Below are 17,218 nucleotides of genomic sequence, written 5' to 3'. Positions count from 1 at the left end.
CGCGTTAACAAATTGTCTATGGTGGCTACACGCGTCACTTTCAGTCATCGACATCTTCTTCCCTTTAAGACTTTCTCTCTCTGATTTTTATTTTTTGCTCTCTATTCATCCCGAATTTAACACAAAAAAAAAAAGAAAAAAAAAAAGAGCAACACAGAGAAGAAGAGGAAAAAAAAACGCGAAATCTCTGTGTTGTTGCTAATAATCTCAAGCTCAGCTTCCTCTCTCAATTTTCTCCTCTGGTTCTTCCTTATGGGTAAGAATCGTCTCTGTTCGTGAATTGTGATCGAGTTTTTTTTTTTTTTTTTTTTTTTTTGTGTTCGATTTCAAAAAAAAAAATGTGGAGGTAGAGTTTCGATTTCGAGTCTTATTGTTCATTTTCTTTATCATATTTTTTTTGGTCTTTTTCCCCAAAAATTTGGTGTATTGGCTTTGTTTCCTGGATATGAATCTCTAGGGTTTGAGTTTGTTTCTGTGTATAGTTTTTAATTGTGTGTGTGTGTGTGTTTAGATTGTGGCTTTTGGCTGTATTGATTGTCTGAATCCCCTTTGTTTCTTTCTTCTTTCTTTTTTTTTGATCATCTGGTCATTTTCCAATCCAAATATGACTTCGTTATCGTATAATTTGGAAAGATTGAGTTTTGGGAGTTGTAAATTGATTTCAAAGCTGTGAGATTTCTGTAATTTTGCAAAAATGTCGTCCGCTGGTATTGTTGCCCTTGTTCCAATCTGCAATGATTCTGTAATTTCCCCCAATTTCAATGCCCTTTCGGGTTTGTTGTTGGACGAATCCATTTTAATATATCTTTCTATTGGGGGATCTGTGATTCCTATGAGCGTTTTGGAGTCCGATTCTATTGAGTCAGTGAAGCTTAGGATCCAAACTTGTAAAGGGTTTGTGGTGAAGAACCAGAAGTTGGTTTGTGGAGGCCGGGAACTGGCTCGGAGTAATTCGCTGCTCCGCGACTATGGGGTCGCGGAGGGGAATGTTTTGCATTTGGTTTTAAGGCTCTCGGATCTTCAGGTAATCAAGGTCCGAACTTCTTGTGGGAAAGAGTTTACTTTCCATGTGGAACGTGGTAGGGATGTTAGGTATGTGAAGCGAAAGATTGCGAAGAAGAGGAAGGAGTTTGTGGATCTTGAGGAGCAAGAAGTTGTGTGTAATGGAGAGAAACTAGAGGATCAGAGACTTATCGACGATATCTGTAAGTACAGTGATGCAGTTGTGCATTTGTTGGTTAGAAAATCTGCAAAAGTTCGTGCTAGACCTGTTGACAATAATTTTGAGTTGTCTATTGTGGCATCTGATAAGGGGAGCTATGGAGATGATGGAGAAAGTGATAAGATGCAAAATGGTGTCAGTGAAGTTGACGGGAAGGTTGTGCTGCAAAAGCCTTCTGAAAGAGGACCTTTGGAGCCTGTTATTGTTAACCCCGAAATCAAGTTGCCTTTGGCGATACAAGAAATGGTTGATGCCACACTCGAGGGACTTAGTGGAGGAAACGATCCTGTCAGGTCTTTGGAGGGTATAGGAGGAGCGTATTTTATGCTGGATTCATCGGGGAAAAAGTATATTTCTGTTTTTAAGCCAATGGATGAAGAGCCCATGGCCGTGAACAATCCAAGAGGGCTTCCAGTGTCATTGGATGGGGAAGGGTTGAAGAAGGGAACAAGAGTCGGAGAAGGAGCATTAAGGGAAGTTGCAGCCTACCTTCTGGATCATCCAAAGAGTGGCCGTCGTGCGTTCATTGGTGATGAGGAGGGGTTTGCTGGTGTCCCACCCACGTTTTTGGTCAAGTGCCTTCACAAAGGATTCAACCATCCCGGTGATTTAACTGCCAAGCTTGGCTCTTTGCAGAAGTTCATGGAGAACAATGGAAGTTGTGAGGATATGGGCCCCGGGGCTTTCCCGGTTAAGGAAGTCCATAAAATCTCTGTGCTGGATATAAGATTGGCCAATGCTGATAGGCATGCTGGGAATATATTGCTGAGCAAAGGAAAAGATGAGCAGACTGTGCTGATTCCAATTGATCATGGCTACTGCTGGCCCGAAAGCGTAAGTACCTCTTTTAATGCTTTGTTGAATAGGCTGCAATTTAGCTCATGTAATGATATTTCCAGTGTTTTCTTTGTTCAATTCACTGTTAAATTACTCGGTCTTTTTATTGCTCAAACTTTTCTTTGGCTAAATTAGAGTTTTCATGAACTAACCATCTTAACAATAAAACCCATTGTTTCACATCCTTCTCCATGTTGAGTGATTTTCAAATTTGGTTGTTAATTGAATATTTTGCAAATTCAAACCCCGAATTTTTTATTGCATTGTGTTGCTCTTGTGATTATTGCCATGTTGGGGATTCTTCCCAGCAGATTTAACCTTTGTGTACTCCTTGTACCTGCAGTTTGAAGAATGCACATTTGACTGGCTCTATTGGCCACAAGCTCGTGAACCCTACTCCGACGAGATTGTTGATTATGTAAAATTGCTTGATGCTGAAGAGGATATCGCACTTCTGAAGTTCCACGGATGGGAGTTGCCGCTTGAGTTTGCCCGCACGCTTCGCATCTCAACCATGCTTTTGAAGAAGGGAGTTGAGAAAGGTCTAACTCCCTTCGAAATCGGAAGCATAATGTGTAGAGAAACCTTGAAGAAGGAATCCATCATGGAGGAGATTGTCCAGGAAGCACAGGATTCTGTGCTCCCTGGAACAAGTGAAGTCGCATTCCTCGAGACTGTGTCCCAAATCATGGATCGTCGGATTCATGAAGTTGCTAAATCACGTTCTTGATGGCAGTGCTCACTAATTACTCTTTGAATTGTTAATTTACGCAAGTTTATAATGTACATTTCATTAGTGTACATCTGTGTCTGGCGACTGACTTTTTAGGATCCTTTGTCCATACTACCTGGAAAAGCATTTTAATTTTCTTCGGTTTTCTTTTTTTCATTTGCTATCATGCTATTATTATAATGTCTTTGATTGACCTCATCAACTGTAGGTATTGATTCATTTCCCAGGGTACATCTGAAAACATTTGTTTATATTTGCAGCGGATGATATATATGTTTTTCGTTGGATCATTATGTTGGATGAGGATTTCGCCACACTATAATATATTTTCTATTAACATGTGTTAGTAGTGATCTAACAACAAGAGTTGCAGGGAAGAAAATTGTCTCGTTTATGTGTTACCAAGCGCCGGTGCTCTTATGTTGAAGATTATTATTATTATCAAGTCTTCTTAAATGTCTGATTGAAGATTATTCAAGTATTAAGATGCTGTGAAAATTTAGGCCTCATTTAGTTTACGAATTCAAGTTGGAATGTGATTTTATATAAGAGTTTTTCACTTTAGTAGAAAAATTAAATGTAACTTTTAATTAGAGTTTTTAACTGTAGTAAAATTAAAATTGAAAATTCGAATTGGTGAAATAAATGAGGTCCTAATAGTTCAAAAAAGACTAGTATATTTGTTTTACTTTTCTATCTACTTTTCCAATTCATACCAATATATATATATATATATATAGACACGCACACTCTACTAGTTTGCATGAGAAAATATATCTTAATTACCAATAGACTTGTAGTAGCCCATGTCCGACAATGGTTATAGTGTGTGAAAATTAACCAAAGTTTTTTTTCTAATATTTCAATAAATTAGTAAATACATCATGTACGAGGGCTCATTTGACAAATACATTTAAACTCATAATTTTAATTATGCTATAATATTTTCTTGTCATAAAGAATTTAAATTTAAAAATTTCTCACAATAGTTTTATCACAAAGTTTCCGTTAATAAATCAAAAATAAAGTTCTCGTTAATAAATCAGAATCACAACGAACCAAACGAGTCCATAACTCATCAGATAATATACATACAAAATTCATATACTTGAAGACAAGGAAGATTTAGCTCCCATCGACTGCACAGACACAGTGGATCTCAAGGACACAGCTCAATCAGTCGGCCAATTGCCTGATAGACCAAGGGCAGGACTAGCAGCCTCTTAATTAGATAACCCACAAGCAGAGCATTACTTGACTCTCGAACAAACCAGAGTTGGGAGCTGACCCATGAGCGTGTGAAGAAGCAATCTTCTTCACACAAAAAAGCAAAATTGAGCAATCCAAACAGGTTGGTCAGAGTTCAGAAGTCCACAATGTTTTATCTTTGCGAGAATCCTCCAATCGGTCGTAGCAACTGCAAGCAACAAAAAGCCCTCTAGCCAAGGATTTTTCTTACGTGGCCAACGGCTTTTGTTGTTACCTCTTTAACTTGTTACTTGTCCAAGCGCATGTATCAGCTTCATTTCTTTCTACGCTTCTTCAGCATTTTCTTTGATGTTTTTCTGTAAAGGGAAAACCATGAGTTAATCTTTGTCTCCTCTAAGATCGACTCTTTGATGATAACAGTAAATAAGAAATTACCTCTTAGTTCGGGTTGGTCTGCTTTTGAAACCGAAAACACCCTTCGTCAATGAACTTATATCCACAGAGCGGTCTCGCATAATCACATCATGGTACATTTTGCTCCCAATCTCTGTGATCTGTTCCTCCACTTCATCCAATGTTTGGTCCACATTAAGCTGAAGCTCTCCTTTCCTGATGACGGTGACGCTAAAACCGTTCTCTTTCGCTTCCCGAAAAGCATCCTGTCGAAGATTAAGAGAGAGTTATAAATGAGGGATACCATAAACTTGTGAAATATATGGGGAAACAAATTTAGGCTCTTGCCTTAGGCGGTCGGGCAACAACAAAGGCATGGCCATTCCCGAGCATTTCAATTTGAGCTTGGATAATATAACAAAGATTTTTGCAGTCATTGGCATCCTCGAAAGAAATCACGTGCTGTGGTTTCGGTTCCAATTCAAGGTCTGTAGCCATCTCCAATGAATAGAATCCTATTCTTTGCTCCCCGTCTTCAACCGTGTACAACTCAATGCACTGAAAAATAAAGACAGAGAAGACGACAAGTGATCAAGTAATAGCTAGTTGATTTGTGAGAAAAATTTCTTTAACTGACCTTGAAATCACCGTCATAACCACAAATGTTATATGAACACGAAATCTTAAATAAAGGAATCACAGCTTTGAAAATTTTGCCAATATCAACACTTTGTCAGGAAACTAAGAGGTATATCACTGTTAGCTTATTTGTTTCCATTTCTATGCTAAGAAAACACCTCTTGCTTACATACCAGTATACATGGAAGATCTAACCACCACAGGTAATCTTCTTCCTTCTCGTCAGCATATTCACGATATTTGCTCATCACTGCTTGCGGTCCAAATAGTTCCATCTCTCTTTTAAGCTTTTTGAGTTTCTTTTGCATGAATTCTTTATTCCTCTCCGGTAGTTTATCCATCAAATCAGCGGCTTCCTGAATTTCTTTCTCAGTGATCCACCGATCCAGATCCTTTCCCATGTCTTTCATAATGAATTTAACTTCTGGGTCTGTCTCTCCATTATAGGATTCCAGAAAACCTCGCGACCACTTTTTGGTGTGTTGCCAAACCTCCTTCCCTGATTTTTTTCCAGCTTTTACAGAACCATCACTGCCTTCTATGATTGTCTTGGAACTTTGTTGACCCCTCTGAAGTTTCTTCTTTGGATCATTAACTGCCGGAGATCTGGCATAATTTTTATCTAATGGGGATTCCGCTGATTTCTGAAGGAAGTCCTGCTCACCCTTCTTCACATTATTTAAAATCTCAGTGTTTTCAGCAAAAATTGCCTTTCTCTGTTCTAGGAAGTTATTTAAGAACTCTGGAATTTTTTCCAGAGGGGGCCCTTTCCAGCGTGGTATTATTTTTTCCGGTGGATCATACAAACTGATACCATCTAGGGAAGAAAAAGACAAAAGAATTGTAAGGATGTATACTTTTGAAAATATATAGACATTCATGTGCTATTCAAGCGGGAAAGACTTAAGGAATAACATAAACTACCAGTTACCTGCTCCGTAGTCTAGATTTTCTATATTTGAGTGGAGCCATTCATGCAGTGTTGACAGCTTTTCGTTCTCTCTATCAACTTTCTTTTCAAGACCCTTGAAAAATGAATGTTTGTCTTCGGCATCCATCATATAAAACGGATCCCACCCAGCCAACTCATTTTCTCGAACTCGAAAAACAATCTCAGCAAGCTTATCGTCTTCCATCCATTCAAGTTCATTGACATCTCCAATGGACTCCAGTTGCGTCATGGAGGAATTCGTATTTGATTGTTGGTTCTTCTTTTCTCTTGCAACCATGTAATTGTCTCTAAAGCCAACTCCAATTTCCTTCACAATATGTTCATTGTAATTGCTCTCGTTCCAGGTTTCCTCTTCTAAGGATGGCCCTACCTCTGAATTTACGCCATTACCTTCATGATCCAATGATCCTTGCTGCTCTGGAACATCATCCTCTCCTTGCTTACAAACATCAGTGTTCCCATTCTTGATTCCAACGAATTCCTTATTTTCCACAGCAGAATCTTTGGAAGCATCTGTTAAAGGTGAAGAATCTAATGTCCCATCTGAAATGGCAGATGTGACCACTTTTTCTTCCATCCCCAACTCCTGATTCGCATCCCTATCATATTGTTTATCAATTTGTAGATTTAAAAGGGTTTTACTTTCGGAAACAGCTTTAAACTGGGGTTCTTCTTCCCCTTCTTGCTTGTAACGCTTTTTAGAAAGATACTTCCTAGCTTCTTTCACTGATCTTATGATCCGTGGTTTTGCTTGGGCGGAACTTCCTCTAGAATCACTTGGTTCCTCAGAAGTACCATCATCTGCTAAATGTTCAACACCCTCATTCTCTTTTAGATCCTTTCTAGTGCTTTGCCTAAGATCTGAACTTTCTACACGTGAAGATGAACGCCCATTCCCACCAAAAACTTCATCAAGTAGAAATGCATTACGATCAATGCTACTTTGTTGAGTATCTCCATTTAGAGGGTTAGTCAAACGCCTTGTTTCCTCTTCTTTATAGTCATTACCCTTCTCGGTTCCCTTGTAACCTTCCTCACTCATAACCTCATTTTCGACGCCATTCATTTTAACAAAGTCATTTTTCACATCTTCACTTTCCCGGGCTTCCCTGGCCATTTTTCTGATTTCCTGAATTTTGACATCAAACTCCACAGATTTAGCATCAGGGGCAATTGAAGAACCAAGTAAAGCCACATTCCCATCCAGCGATTTTGCTCTCGCGATATTCCTCATAAGTTCTTCCTTATCTATCCTCGGCTTTTCTCCGGACAACATGGGCAATTCCAAAGGTTTCTGAACAACTTCCACACTACCTTTGTCCAACATCTCTTCCACCTTTCTCGATTTTATCTCCCTCCTCATTTCCTTTACTGACTCTATCTCCTCTTTACCCCGGAAACCAAACAACTTTTTCAATGCCCACACCGCAATGAAACCGTAAAACAACATCATCCCAACTCTAGGGAGCTCATTTACCATCTTAGGACTATGGGCAAAACTCTGAATTGCCTTAAAAAAACTAGACTCCTCACCTTGAACAACAACAAACTTAGCCACCGAACTATTCCTTGGAATAACATCTTTTTTCCCACTCTCCATCTCTCTAGCTAAAGTTTTAGCGTGCAAAGCTTTCAAATTCACCTCTTTTGAGCTTTCTTTCTCCACTCCACTTCTCCTCAATACTTCATTTTCATCAACAGAAACCCTTTTGACATTACTATCAGAGTCCAGAAAAACTATGAAAATTGGTTTTGACCCAATTCCCCAATACTCGGTATCTTTCTTATACTGCAGAGCCCAATTCTCCAATTTGTTAAACAAAACAGATTCACCAAAAGATTTCGACTTTGGTTCTTTATCACTAGAATCATACCCTTTTTCCACACTTTCATGATTAATTCTCTCTACGAATCTCTCCGTATCGCCAAAATTAGGGTTTGGGTTTTGAATATCAGAACCCGCGGGGTTTAGAGGAGAGGCAATTCGACGCACCTGTTGTTGGTCTTCAATGAGCTTCTTTCTCAGCGAGTTTCGGCGGTTCGTTGTTCTGCCGAACTGGGAGAAAACTAGAAATTTTCTTCTGGTATTGGATAAGGGAAAGTGGATTGGAAAAGACGGATTCTTGTAGAATATGAAGCTGGGTGTGGTGAATTTGATATGGATTCTCTTTGTTGAAGCTTTGGTTGGGAATTCGAAAGTGAAAGGCGAAGTTGACAGGCGAATTGTGAGGTTGGTTGGTGCTGAAGATTTGAAAACCTCCATGGATGGAAGCACGGAGAAAGTGACAGGTAGCTGGAGATTTTGCAGAGATTTTATGCCGGAGAAGGTCGCTTTTTTTTTTTTGTTCTCGTCCCGTTGTTTCAATTGTTCCAGTCGTTTTCATGTGTTTCTGTCGTTTTACAGTGAAGCTTTACGTTGTTTGTCGTTTTAATGTTATTAGGAAACTAATGATTTTTTTTTAAGGATAAATTAGGAAATTGACACTCCACTGCTTCGTAATTTTTGAATTCATTATAAAACATTGCGGACATTAGATGATTAAGTAATGTCCATATAGGTTTTATTTTTCTTGTTAATAAATACTCTTTTATTTCGTACTTAATCAAAAATGGTTCGGTAAGAAAAATATCGGCTGTACCGACGACTTTTTGTCAGTGAAGGATTCCACCACAACCTCTTCAAAAGATTCATCGTGAAGGATCTTCTAATTGTTGAAATTGAATTCTTATTAGTCATGTCCAATACAACTTTCTTCTAATGGCCCAAATTGTAAAGAAGACTCGTCGAAGTTGTCGTTTTATATTTTTCCTTTATCGTCATTTTAAAATATAGCGGGCCGGTTTGTTTCTATTTTTGTTTTCATTTTTCACATTTTTTGAGAAGAAAAAATGAAAACGGAGGATAAAAACGTGTTTGGGAGTAATCCGTACCAAAATCAAAAACAAAAACGTTTTTGGATTTTTTCCAAAAACTCATTTTTTCTGAAAACGATTGAGATTCGTTTTCATTTTCTCGTTTTCATTTTCTTCGTTGTCAATCTCTTCTTCCTCGGTTATGGGTCGTCGGCGGCAGCGGCGGAGGAGCGGAGGAGGGAGAGGGCGAAGTCGGTGAGGGAGGATGGGTCGTCGACGGCGACGACCGGATCGCGCCGGAGCGCCAAGCACATGAAGCCGGAGCCGTTCGATTGCCAGCTCCGCGACGCCTTCAAGGTCCTCGACAAGGACGCCACGGATTCGTCTCCGTCGCCGAACTCCGCCACATCCTCACCAGCATCGGCGAGAAGCTCGAGCAACTCGTTAAACCCAAGAAGAGAGGTAAAATCGCAATTCCATGGTCTATAATCTGTCTGGGCGGGTGTAGAAATCAGGTGGGCTTGTCTCGCTTTAATGGGTGAGGGATTGTATTAATGGGTGAGGGATTGCATATCTGATTCTGGGTTTTGCTCAGAGTTCCTTAAAGAGGCCAAGCTTGGTTTTTCTGCAGCTGAGAACTCTGCTTATGTTGTTGTTGGTTTTTTGCTCGAGCAACTTGGGTTTGTGTCGTTTTATTGCATTTGTGCCGTTTGGTTGGATTTATTTTGTTGGATTTGTGTCGTTTTGTTGGATTTATGCCGTTTTGTTGGATTAGTTTTGTTAGATTTGTGTCGTTTGTCATCTTGAGAATCTGATTGAGTTTATTAATTATTTAATATATTATTTTAAATATTATTACATGTTTTTAAAAATGTAAAACCAAACGCAATTTTAGTTTTTTTTTTAAACTGAAAACAATTTCAGAATAAAACTACCAAATGTATTTTCAGAAATTATTCCAAAATGAAAACGTAAACGTTTTCATTTTCATTTTCATACAAAAAACAAAAACGTTTTAGAACCAATTCCAAACGCACCCAGCATTACGCTCCATTTATTGTAGCTTTTGTTTTGCTGTCGTTTTCTTGTGCATATGTCGTTTTTAAGAAGTTGTCGTTGTCCAGTTATAATGCTGTTTTTCTGCAACGTCACCTCTTCATAATAGATAATAGAGATGGTAAATCGGCAACAAACAGCATTTTTTGAACTCCCTTCCTTTTCCAATTTCCACATTTAATACTAGACATGCTTGATTCAAACAGAAAATTTGAACACGAATTCAAATTTTTATTGGAAAATACAGTAGCAAAAAAGTTTGAATTTTGCACATACAGGCACACTAATTTTTTGTTCTTAAGATTTTCATTGTATTAAAAAAAATGAATTGTGCACATACAGGCACACTAATTTTTTGTTCTTAAGATTTTCATTGTATTAAGGAAAAAAATGAATTGTGCACATACAGGCACACTAATTTATTGTTCTTAAGATTTTCATTGTATTAAAAAAAATGAATTGTGCACATACAGGCACACTAATTTTTTGTTCTTAAGATTTTCATTGTATTAAGAAAAAAAATGAATTGTGCACATACAGGCACACTAATTTATTGTTCTTAAGATTTTCATTGTATTAAAAAAAATGAATTGTGCACATACAGGCACACTAATTTTTTGTTCTTAAGATTTTCATTGTATTAAGGAAAAAAATGAATTGTGCACATACAGGCACACTAATTTATTGTTCTTAAGATTTTCATTGTATTAAAAAAAATGAATTGTGCACATACAGGCACACTAATTTTTTGTTCTTAAGATTTTCATTGTATTAAGGAAAAAAATGAATTGTGCACATACAGGCACACTAATTTATTGTTCTTAAGATTTTCATTGTATTAAAAAAAATGAATTGTGCACATACAGGCACACTAATTTTTTGTTCTTAAGATTTTCATTGTATTAAGGAAAAAAATGAATTGTGCACATACAGGCACACTAATTTATTGTTCTTAAGATTTTCATTGTATTAAAAAGAACTACATATATTTTTTATTAAATTATGATAGAATTAAAAAAAAAAAAAAAAAAAAAAAAAAAAAAAAAAAAAAAGACCCCCATTCGAAACTCAATTCTCCCCCAAAGTGAGGACTGCGTTATATATTTTAACGTGGATTCTTCCATATGAATTTACACACACACACACAAAAAGCGAAAAAAAAAAGATAGGAAACTAACTGGTAAGCAAAGAATTTACCAATGAGCTAATAAGTTTTAATGATTTGGTGTACACCCGAATTTACTTCTGTTTCTGTTTTCTGTTTTCCTCTCCTCTCCTCGTTCCTCTACTCCACCCGACTCAAACGTTTGAAAATACCTACTAATAGAAAATTGCCTCGTTCCACATAGATATACATCTAATCCATACACGCATATTTAATTCTAAAAACATCATAAAAGTCAAGTTTCCATATTTTATCAGCTATAAGGAAAACTGGAAGCTTCACATGTTGACGTTGTATATACCAAAATGATGGAAACATAACAAAGGTAATCCAGCAATGTCCAGAACCACTTGAATAGATTGTTCAGGACACATACAGAAGAGAGACAGATATACAAACAAGCACGCTAAGTGCACAGCGGTATGCAGGTTCCCCCTTCCGGGTTTTGTTGTTCTTTCCATATCCGCCCCGTAACTCGCAACTTGAGATCTTTCCTTTCTCCTCCAGAGAAGAAGATGGCCAAGTTGCGTTGTATTATGAGGCCATCATGGCTGTCTCTGACCTTCCTGTGGCTATCCCTAATGCTTCTAGGGTTGCCTTCCCAGATAAGCTTTCGGCCATTTCCCCCAACCTCGAGGCTGTAGCTGTAGTTATGAGCTTCTGTCTCGTCTCCCATGAAACGGAGAAAGGCCATGTAGACAGGAGCCATCCCGATTTGGAAGGCTTCAAAATGGAGACAGAAATATTGACCAAAACAATGGAAGACCTACCAAAAGCAAAAGCAGCGCAGATAAAGACAACTATTTCCCCGTCAGCAAAATAAAAAGAGTTCGACTTGCAATTCTGTGACTAAAGTAACAAGTGGCTCTTAAATCAAACTTAAAGAATGGAAAACAAAAACATAAATCTTGCTTGTGCCAACGTGCCACAAGGTCACAACTCATTTAGTCATATCAATGCATTATCATAACTTGGAACCGTCGTAACAATACAACTTAAAGTCAATATGACCACATTATAACATAATGAGAATAGCCATTTGATAATTTTTGCAACATATCCCAAATCAAATTCTTAATCCTTCATAAGAATGGGACAGAAGAGAGAGATTGGTACTTACGGTTAACATCCATGTAGCGTTTTCTACTTCACGGGGATTAGCCTTGACGTAACGATGGTTAAAAGTGGAGCCAGAATGCATATCCACCTTGTGATCATCGCGTAGATGAGAAACAAGGAACCGTATATCACCAACAACGGAGCAGTCTGATCCAGCGTACGGGCAGTTGTAGGGTCTGAAATTACAAACAAGCTCATGTTTGATTTTACTGTAATAGGGGAATATCTCCGGACACCCAAGAGCTAAATACTTGCAAGGCATGTCAAGTGATTCAGCCACCTTTTCCAGTGCCAAACACCTTATGTCACCAAGATCAAGTTTGCAAGTCGGGCATCGGTTGTGTATAGTTTTGCAGGCAGAACAAAGAGTATGCCCATTGTGACACTGCAGAAGCAAATATTTTTCAAGATATCAGCTATAATTCTAAGCTGAACAAAATTCAACCAGAAGCTTCAATAATTGAAACAAATATCATCAAATATTTTTCAAAGTTAAGGATCCAAAGAGATTTTGAATAACATCCTAGTTGCAAAAATAATGTATGAGATTGAAACTAATCTATCTTTTAACACATAAAACAAAAAATGAAGATCTCAAAATTCCCCAATAAAAATCCTGACTTTCCTTAAAATCATGAAAGGCCTTCCAACCCCTAAAAGAACCCCAAAATCCAAATTCTCAAAAAAAAAAAAAAGAAAAAAAAGGAAGAAATCAACCACTATTGTCTCACAAACACAATGGTCCATGCAATTAAAAGCCCACAAGCAAATAACAACTATAGTAATTTTAATTTAAAAAAAATCGTTGCTAACAGAAACAAACAAAAAATAAGACAAAATCAAGAAAAACAACATGGGCAAAAGAGAAAACAGAGAAATATAATACAGAAAAATTAAAAAAAAATGCAAAAATAAATATAATGAGAGACCTGGTGGATGGGAGGGTACATGGAATTGGAGCAGACGGGGCATTCTAGAAGCTTGTAGACACTGGTCGTGGTGGTGGTGGTGATTGGCTTCTGAATCTGATGCTTTGGAACTGAGACAAACTGGTGGCAACGGCTCTGGATCGCATCTTCGTCCAAAAACTCCGACGAGGCCACGCTTTCAGGGCTCGGGGATTCCATTTCCGCAAAATAGACGCAACCCAGAATTTCAAACGAAGCAAAAATGAAAATTTATCAGTTTTTCTTTGGTGGGTATGATTCCTCTTCTCCGGAAAATGATTGGAAGAAGAATGAAATAATTTGATCTCAATGTGCCTAAGTAATAAAGGGGGGAAAAAGAAAATAAAAATGAAACTATTTTTATGAATTGCTTCTTTTTTTTTTTTTTTTTTTTTTTTTTACTTTTTTTTTTTAGTACCTCAAAAGAGGGGCTTTTCTTTCTTTTGGATTTGGACACTGGTAAAAAAAAGTAGGTCGCGGTCGACCCTCCAAGGAATCTATTTTCTCAGCGAGTTTCAATTTTCCAGCCGATTTTTAATTTGATTTGCAAGCTCATTTATTTGTTTGTTTTATTTGAAATTTGATTGGTCACCTCAAAAATAACACTGACAGTGACAATGCCAAAGGGGAAACAAAAATATGTTAATAGGGATTAATTCTAAAACAAGCATTGTTTATAGGTGTAATTTTATTTATAGCAGCGAGAGGTAAAGAAAATGGTCTTCTTGTTTTGTTTTTTTTTTCCTGTTGTTAACCCTTAATTCGGTATGGAAAAAAAAAATGTGGGTCAAAGCAATGACGTAGTCAACGTAAAAAATGCTAATAAAATCAACTCTTAATACGTTTAAATAAGTAGTATATATGTATAGACTACTCAACATATTTGAGTAATAAAGATTTTAATTAGTAAATTAGATAAGAAAAAATATTTAGAAGGTACATAACATTTCTGAGAAAATAGTAATTGTGAGTGTCAAAAGGAAAAAAAAAGATCTTTAAGTATGTAAGACACATTTGAATAAATACATATGACTTCAATAAGAGTAAATTAGAGAAAATGTACGTGTGAGAAAGTAGTAATTGAAAGGATTTTTTTTAAAAAAAAAAAATCTTAATTAGGAACACATTTTGAGAAAAAATATTTTAATGGGTCATTTTCTATATAGCTTAGATTATATCTAAGAATATTTTAGAAAGGACTAATTTGAAAGAAAAATTGTTTTCGTAAGAACAAATTAAAGAAAAAAATCAATTAGGTACATTTAAAAATATAAGATTTAATAGAAAAAGATCAAAAGAACAATATAAGAAAATAAAATAATTTGAGATTAAATTTTGTGAGGATATATATTTGAAATTTTTATTGATAAGGAGGGCATATATAAAAAAGTTTTGAAAAAACATACACTAAGGAAACGTTTGGTTTATTGATTAGAATCATGATATTAGAATAATTTTTTATTTACGTGTATTTTTTGTAAGAAAAAATACTGTAATGAACTATAAACTATTATTCAAATCATGATATGAATACTCTTATTAAATGTCTTCTAAAATTTAACTATCAAAAATCCAGGGGGCATATGCCCCCGGGCCTCACCTCCGTCCGCCGCTGGGTCAAAGCAAAGGGGTGACAAATGAGGTGGCTAATTGGCTATGGGGTGTATTTGCCATTTGGTGCGCGTTAGTTTTGGACTAATTATTTGCAATGGACGACTTGCTTTACTTTGTCTGCCCTGTAGGGTCCCAATTTATCCTTTTATCATACTTTTGCACTTCTGGCATTACATTGTGGGCGATATGAAAAATATGTATCTGCAGATTGCCTTGTCAAGAGCTCAATTATCTATGCCCAAATTTGAACCCAGTGTTCTACCGAAAAAATTTGAACCCTAAGACTCATCTGTTAGTTTAAGTCATTAATTCTGATTTATTGACAGAAATTTTTGATAGAAATTTTTTTAATTTAAATTTTTTAAGAGAAGAAAACACTATCATAGCAAAATTAAAATCAATGGTTTAAATTTATTAACCAAATATGCCCTTATGCTATGTTTGGTAGGAAAGAAAGAAAATAGGATAAAAAGAAAATATGAAAGTGATAGAAAATAGCAATGATAGAAAGGAAATTGATTTTTTTTTATGTTGTTTAGTACGAGAAGATGGAAAGAAAATGAGGTTACTTTCACTTGTTTGGTATTGAAAGTTAAATTAGGAGGAAAGAAAAAATTTTATTCATAAATTACTTTTATGCCCTTAAATTTTTTACTTGGATGTTGATGGAGAAAATAGTAAATTAGTAACTTTACTCACTTTAATTAGTTGTCCCCTTTTTTTATTTCATTTTCCGCCTACTTGTGAGAAAAAAAAATAGTGGGACCCACATGTATATTTCTCACTTCATTTTCTCTTCCATCAAACAACTTACATTTCTATTTTCTCTCTCAAAATCTCACAATCTTCTTCCTTCCTTCTACTTTCTTTCCTACCAAACATAGTGTTAGTGTCCCAACAAGAAAGAAAAGAAAAATGGGACCAAGTGGTGTTAGTGGCCTGGCCTGAGATTTTCAGTCCTGGCCGAGAAGAATTAGGACACTAATCATTTGCACTTTTTAATTTTTCTTGTTTTTTTTTCTCCTTTCTTCTATTAGTTATTTTACTCTGCCAAAACAGCTTGCTTGATGCGCTTTTTTCGTTGATTTACTTGGTGAAGATCACTTTCTTCAATTTTTTTTTTTTATTTCCTTTGCTTGATCATTAAAAAGAATAAAGGAAAAAGAGATGCTAGTTATATTAAAGCTTATCTGTTGTCTGATTGTTGACGCTGAATATTTTTGTTTAAGTAGCTTTTGGGTTAATCTAAAAAATAATCCCCAAACTTTTAATTGAATGTCACTTTGCTCAAAGGCGTTTAAAACGTCATAAAGCTGATTTTGATCTATTGTTTCTAACGAAGTTAATCTTTTTGTTAGTTGACAATACCTTAGTTATGTAAGGTAGGCAGTTAGATTATTAAAATGGGTTATACATGCCATTAGAACCTTATTCGATTAGAGAAAAAAAAAAAATTGTGTCCCCACGTCAAATAGAGGGCTTGTTCATTTGCACCAAACTCAAAAAAAAAAATTAAACTCAAATTACAACTTTATTCAAATTCATGTTCTTTTGTAAAATTTGAGTGGTTAAGGACTCATTTAGTTCGTTGATTCGAGTTTTTAATTCAAGTTGAGATGTGACTTTATGTGAGAACTTTTTATTATAATAAAAAAGTTAGATGTGATTATTTCTGAGAGTTTTTTTACTGTAGCAAAACTCGAATCGGTAAAATGAACGGCAAGTTCAAGTCCCCCCTTCAACTTAAATTCCTAAACTCAAATTCAAGTTAATAAATAATATTTTTTTATTCTTAAAAATGTCATAACTTTTTCGTTGTAATTTCGATTGAGATGATTTTTTTTCCTATGCGTTCACAACGAATAGATGAATAAAACCCCACCCATACACCCTATTAAAATTTTCCATCACCATTGAGTTTTTATTAAAATACTATCCAAATACAAATTCAAGTTTTGACCCACCCAAACATAAACTCAAATAGATTCTCAATTCAAACCATAATTCAAAATGTGCGCATTCAAACACAAACTCAATTAGAATCCCAACTTAAATCATATTCAAATATACTTTAACTCAAATCAAGATTTGAGTTCAAGTCACCATAACTCAAAAAATACAAATGAACAAGCTTAGAATGTACCAAGAAAAAAAATATGAAAATCATCCCAAATACTTTTTCAATAAGTTAATCTTACACAAAAAGCCACTAAAATGTCCATTTTACCATAACTTAAAGAGACGATGGGGCACATGATACCTTGTCATATCAAGATAAACCATGATTAGTTTTAAAGGTGTTTTAAATGTTAGAGGCCAAAATGAGATTTAATATACAATTTATGATATTTTTTATATTAATCCTTGTAATGATTTATGTATATATATATTTTTCAATTGAAAGGTAAATATTATTATTTGAGTAATAAACTTGAATTGAGACTCCATATAATTACTTTTAAAAGAATATTTTATTTTC

At 35.7% G+C, this 17,218-nt stretch overlaps 3 protein-coding genes across 3 annotated transcripts; 1 reads left to right on the top strand and 2 right to left on the bottom strand.

Annotated features, from left to right (window-relative positions):
- Positions 1-315: 315 nt before the first annotated feature.
- Positions 316-3,011, top strand: LOC21400550 (phosphatidylinositol 4-kinase gamma 4). Its single transcript, XM_010097450.2, has 2 exons — positions 316-2,056; positions 2,403-3,011. Exons 1-2 carry the CDS (start codon positions 695-697, stop codon positions 2,787-2,789), a joined length of 1,749 nt encoding a protein of 582 aa, XP_010095752.1. The 5' UTR covers positions 316-694; the 3' UTR covers positions 2,790-3,011.
- An 803-nt stretch (positions 3,012-3,814) lies between these two features.
- On the bottom strand, positions 3,815-8,282 carry LOC21400549. Its single transcript, XM_024165191.1, has 5 exons — positions 5,965-8,282; positions 5,207-5,850; positions 4,743-4,952; positions 4,437-4,660; positions 3,815-4,357 (listed from the first exon to the last, which is right to left on the bottom strand). The coding sequence occupies exons 1-5, from the start codon at positions 8,246-8,248 to the stop codon at positions 4,315-4,317; spliced, it is 3,405 nt and encodes a 1,134-aa protein (XP_024020959.1). The 5' UTR covers positions 8,249-8,282; the 3' UTR covers positions 3,815-4,314.
- A 2,669-nt stretch (positions 8,283-10,951) lies between these two features.
- Positions 10,952-13,481, bottom strand: LOC21400548 (E3 ubiquitin-protein ligase SINAT3). The gene is made up of 3 exons (XM_024165188.1): positions 13,108-13,481; positions 12,180-12,563; positions 10,952-11,825 (listed from the first exon to the last, which is right to left on the bottom strand). Exons 1-3 carry the CDS (start codon positions 13,303-13,305, stop codon positions 11,466-11,468), a joined length of 942 nt encoding a protein of 313 aa, XP_024020956.1. The 5' UTR covers positions 13,306-13,481; the 3' UTR covers positions 10,952-11,465.
- Positions 13,482-17,218: the final 3,737 nt, after the last annotated feature.

Source organism: Morus notabilis, unplaced genomic scaffold, assembly GCF_000414095.1.
Source record: "Morus notabilis unplaced genomic scaffold, ASM41409v2 Scaffold355, whole genome shotgun sequence".
Classification (NCBI taxonomy): domain Eukaryota; kingdom Viridiplantae; phylum Streptophyta; class Magnoliopsida; order Rosales; family Moraceae; genus Morus; species Morus notabilis.
Note: the sequence above shows the minus strand (reverse complement) of the source record. Positions and strands in the feature narration are given on the sequence as shown.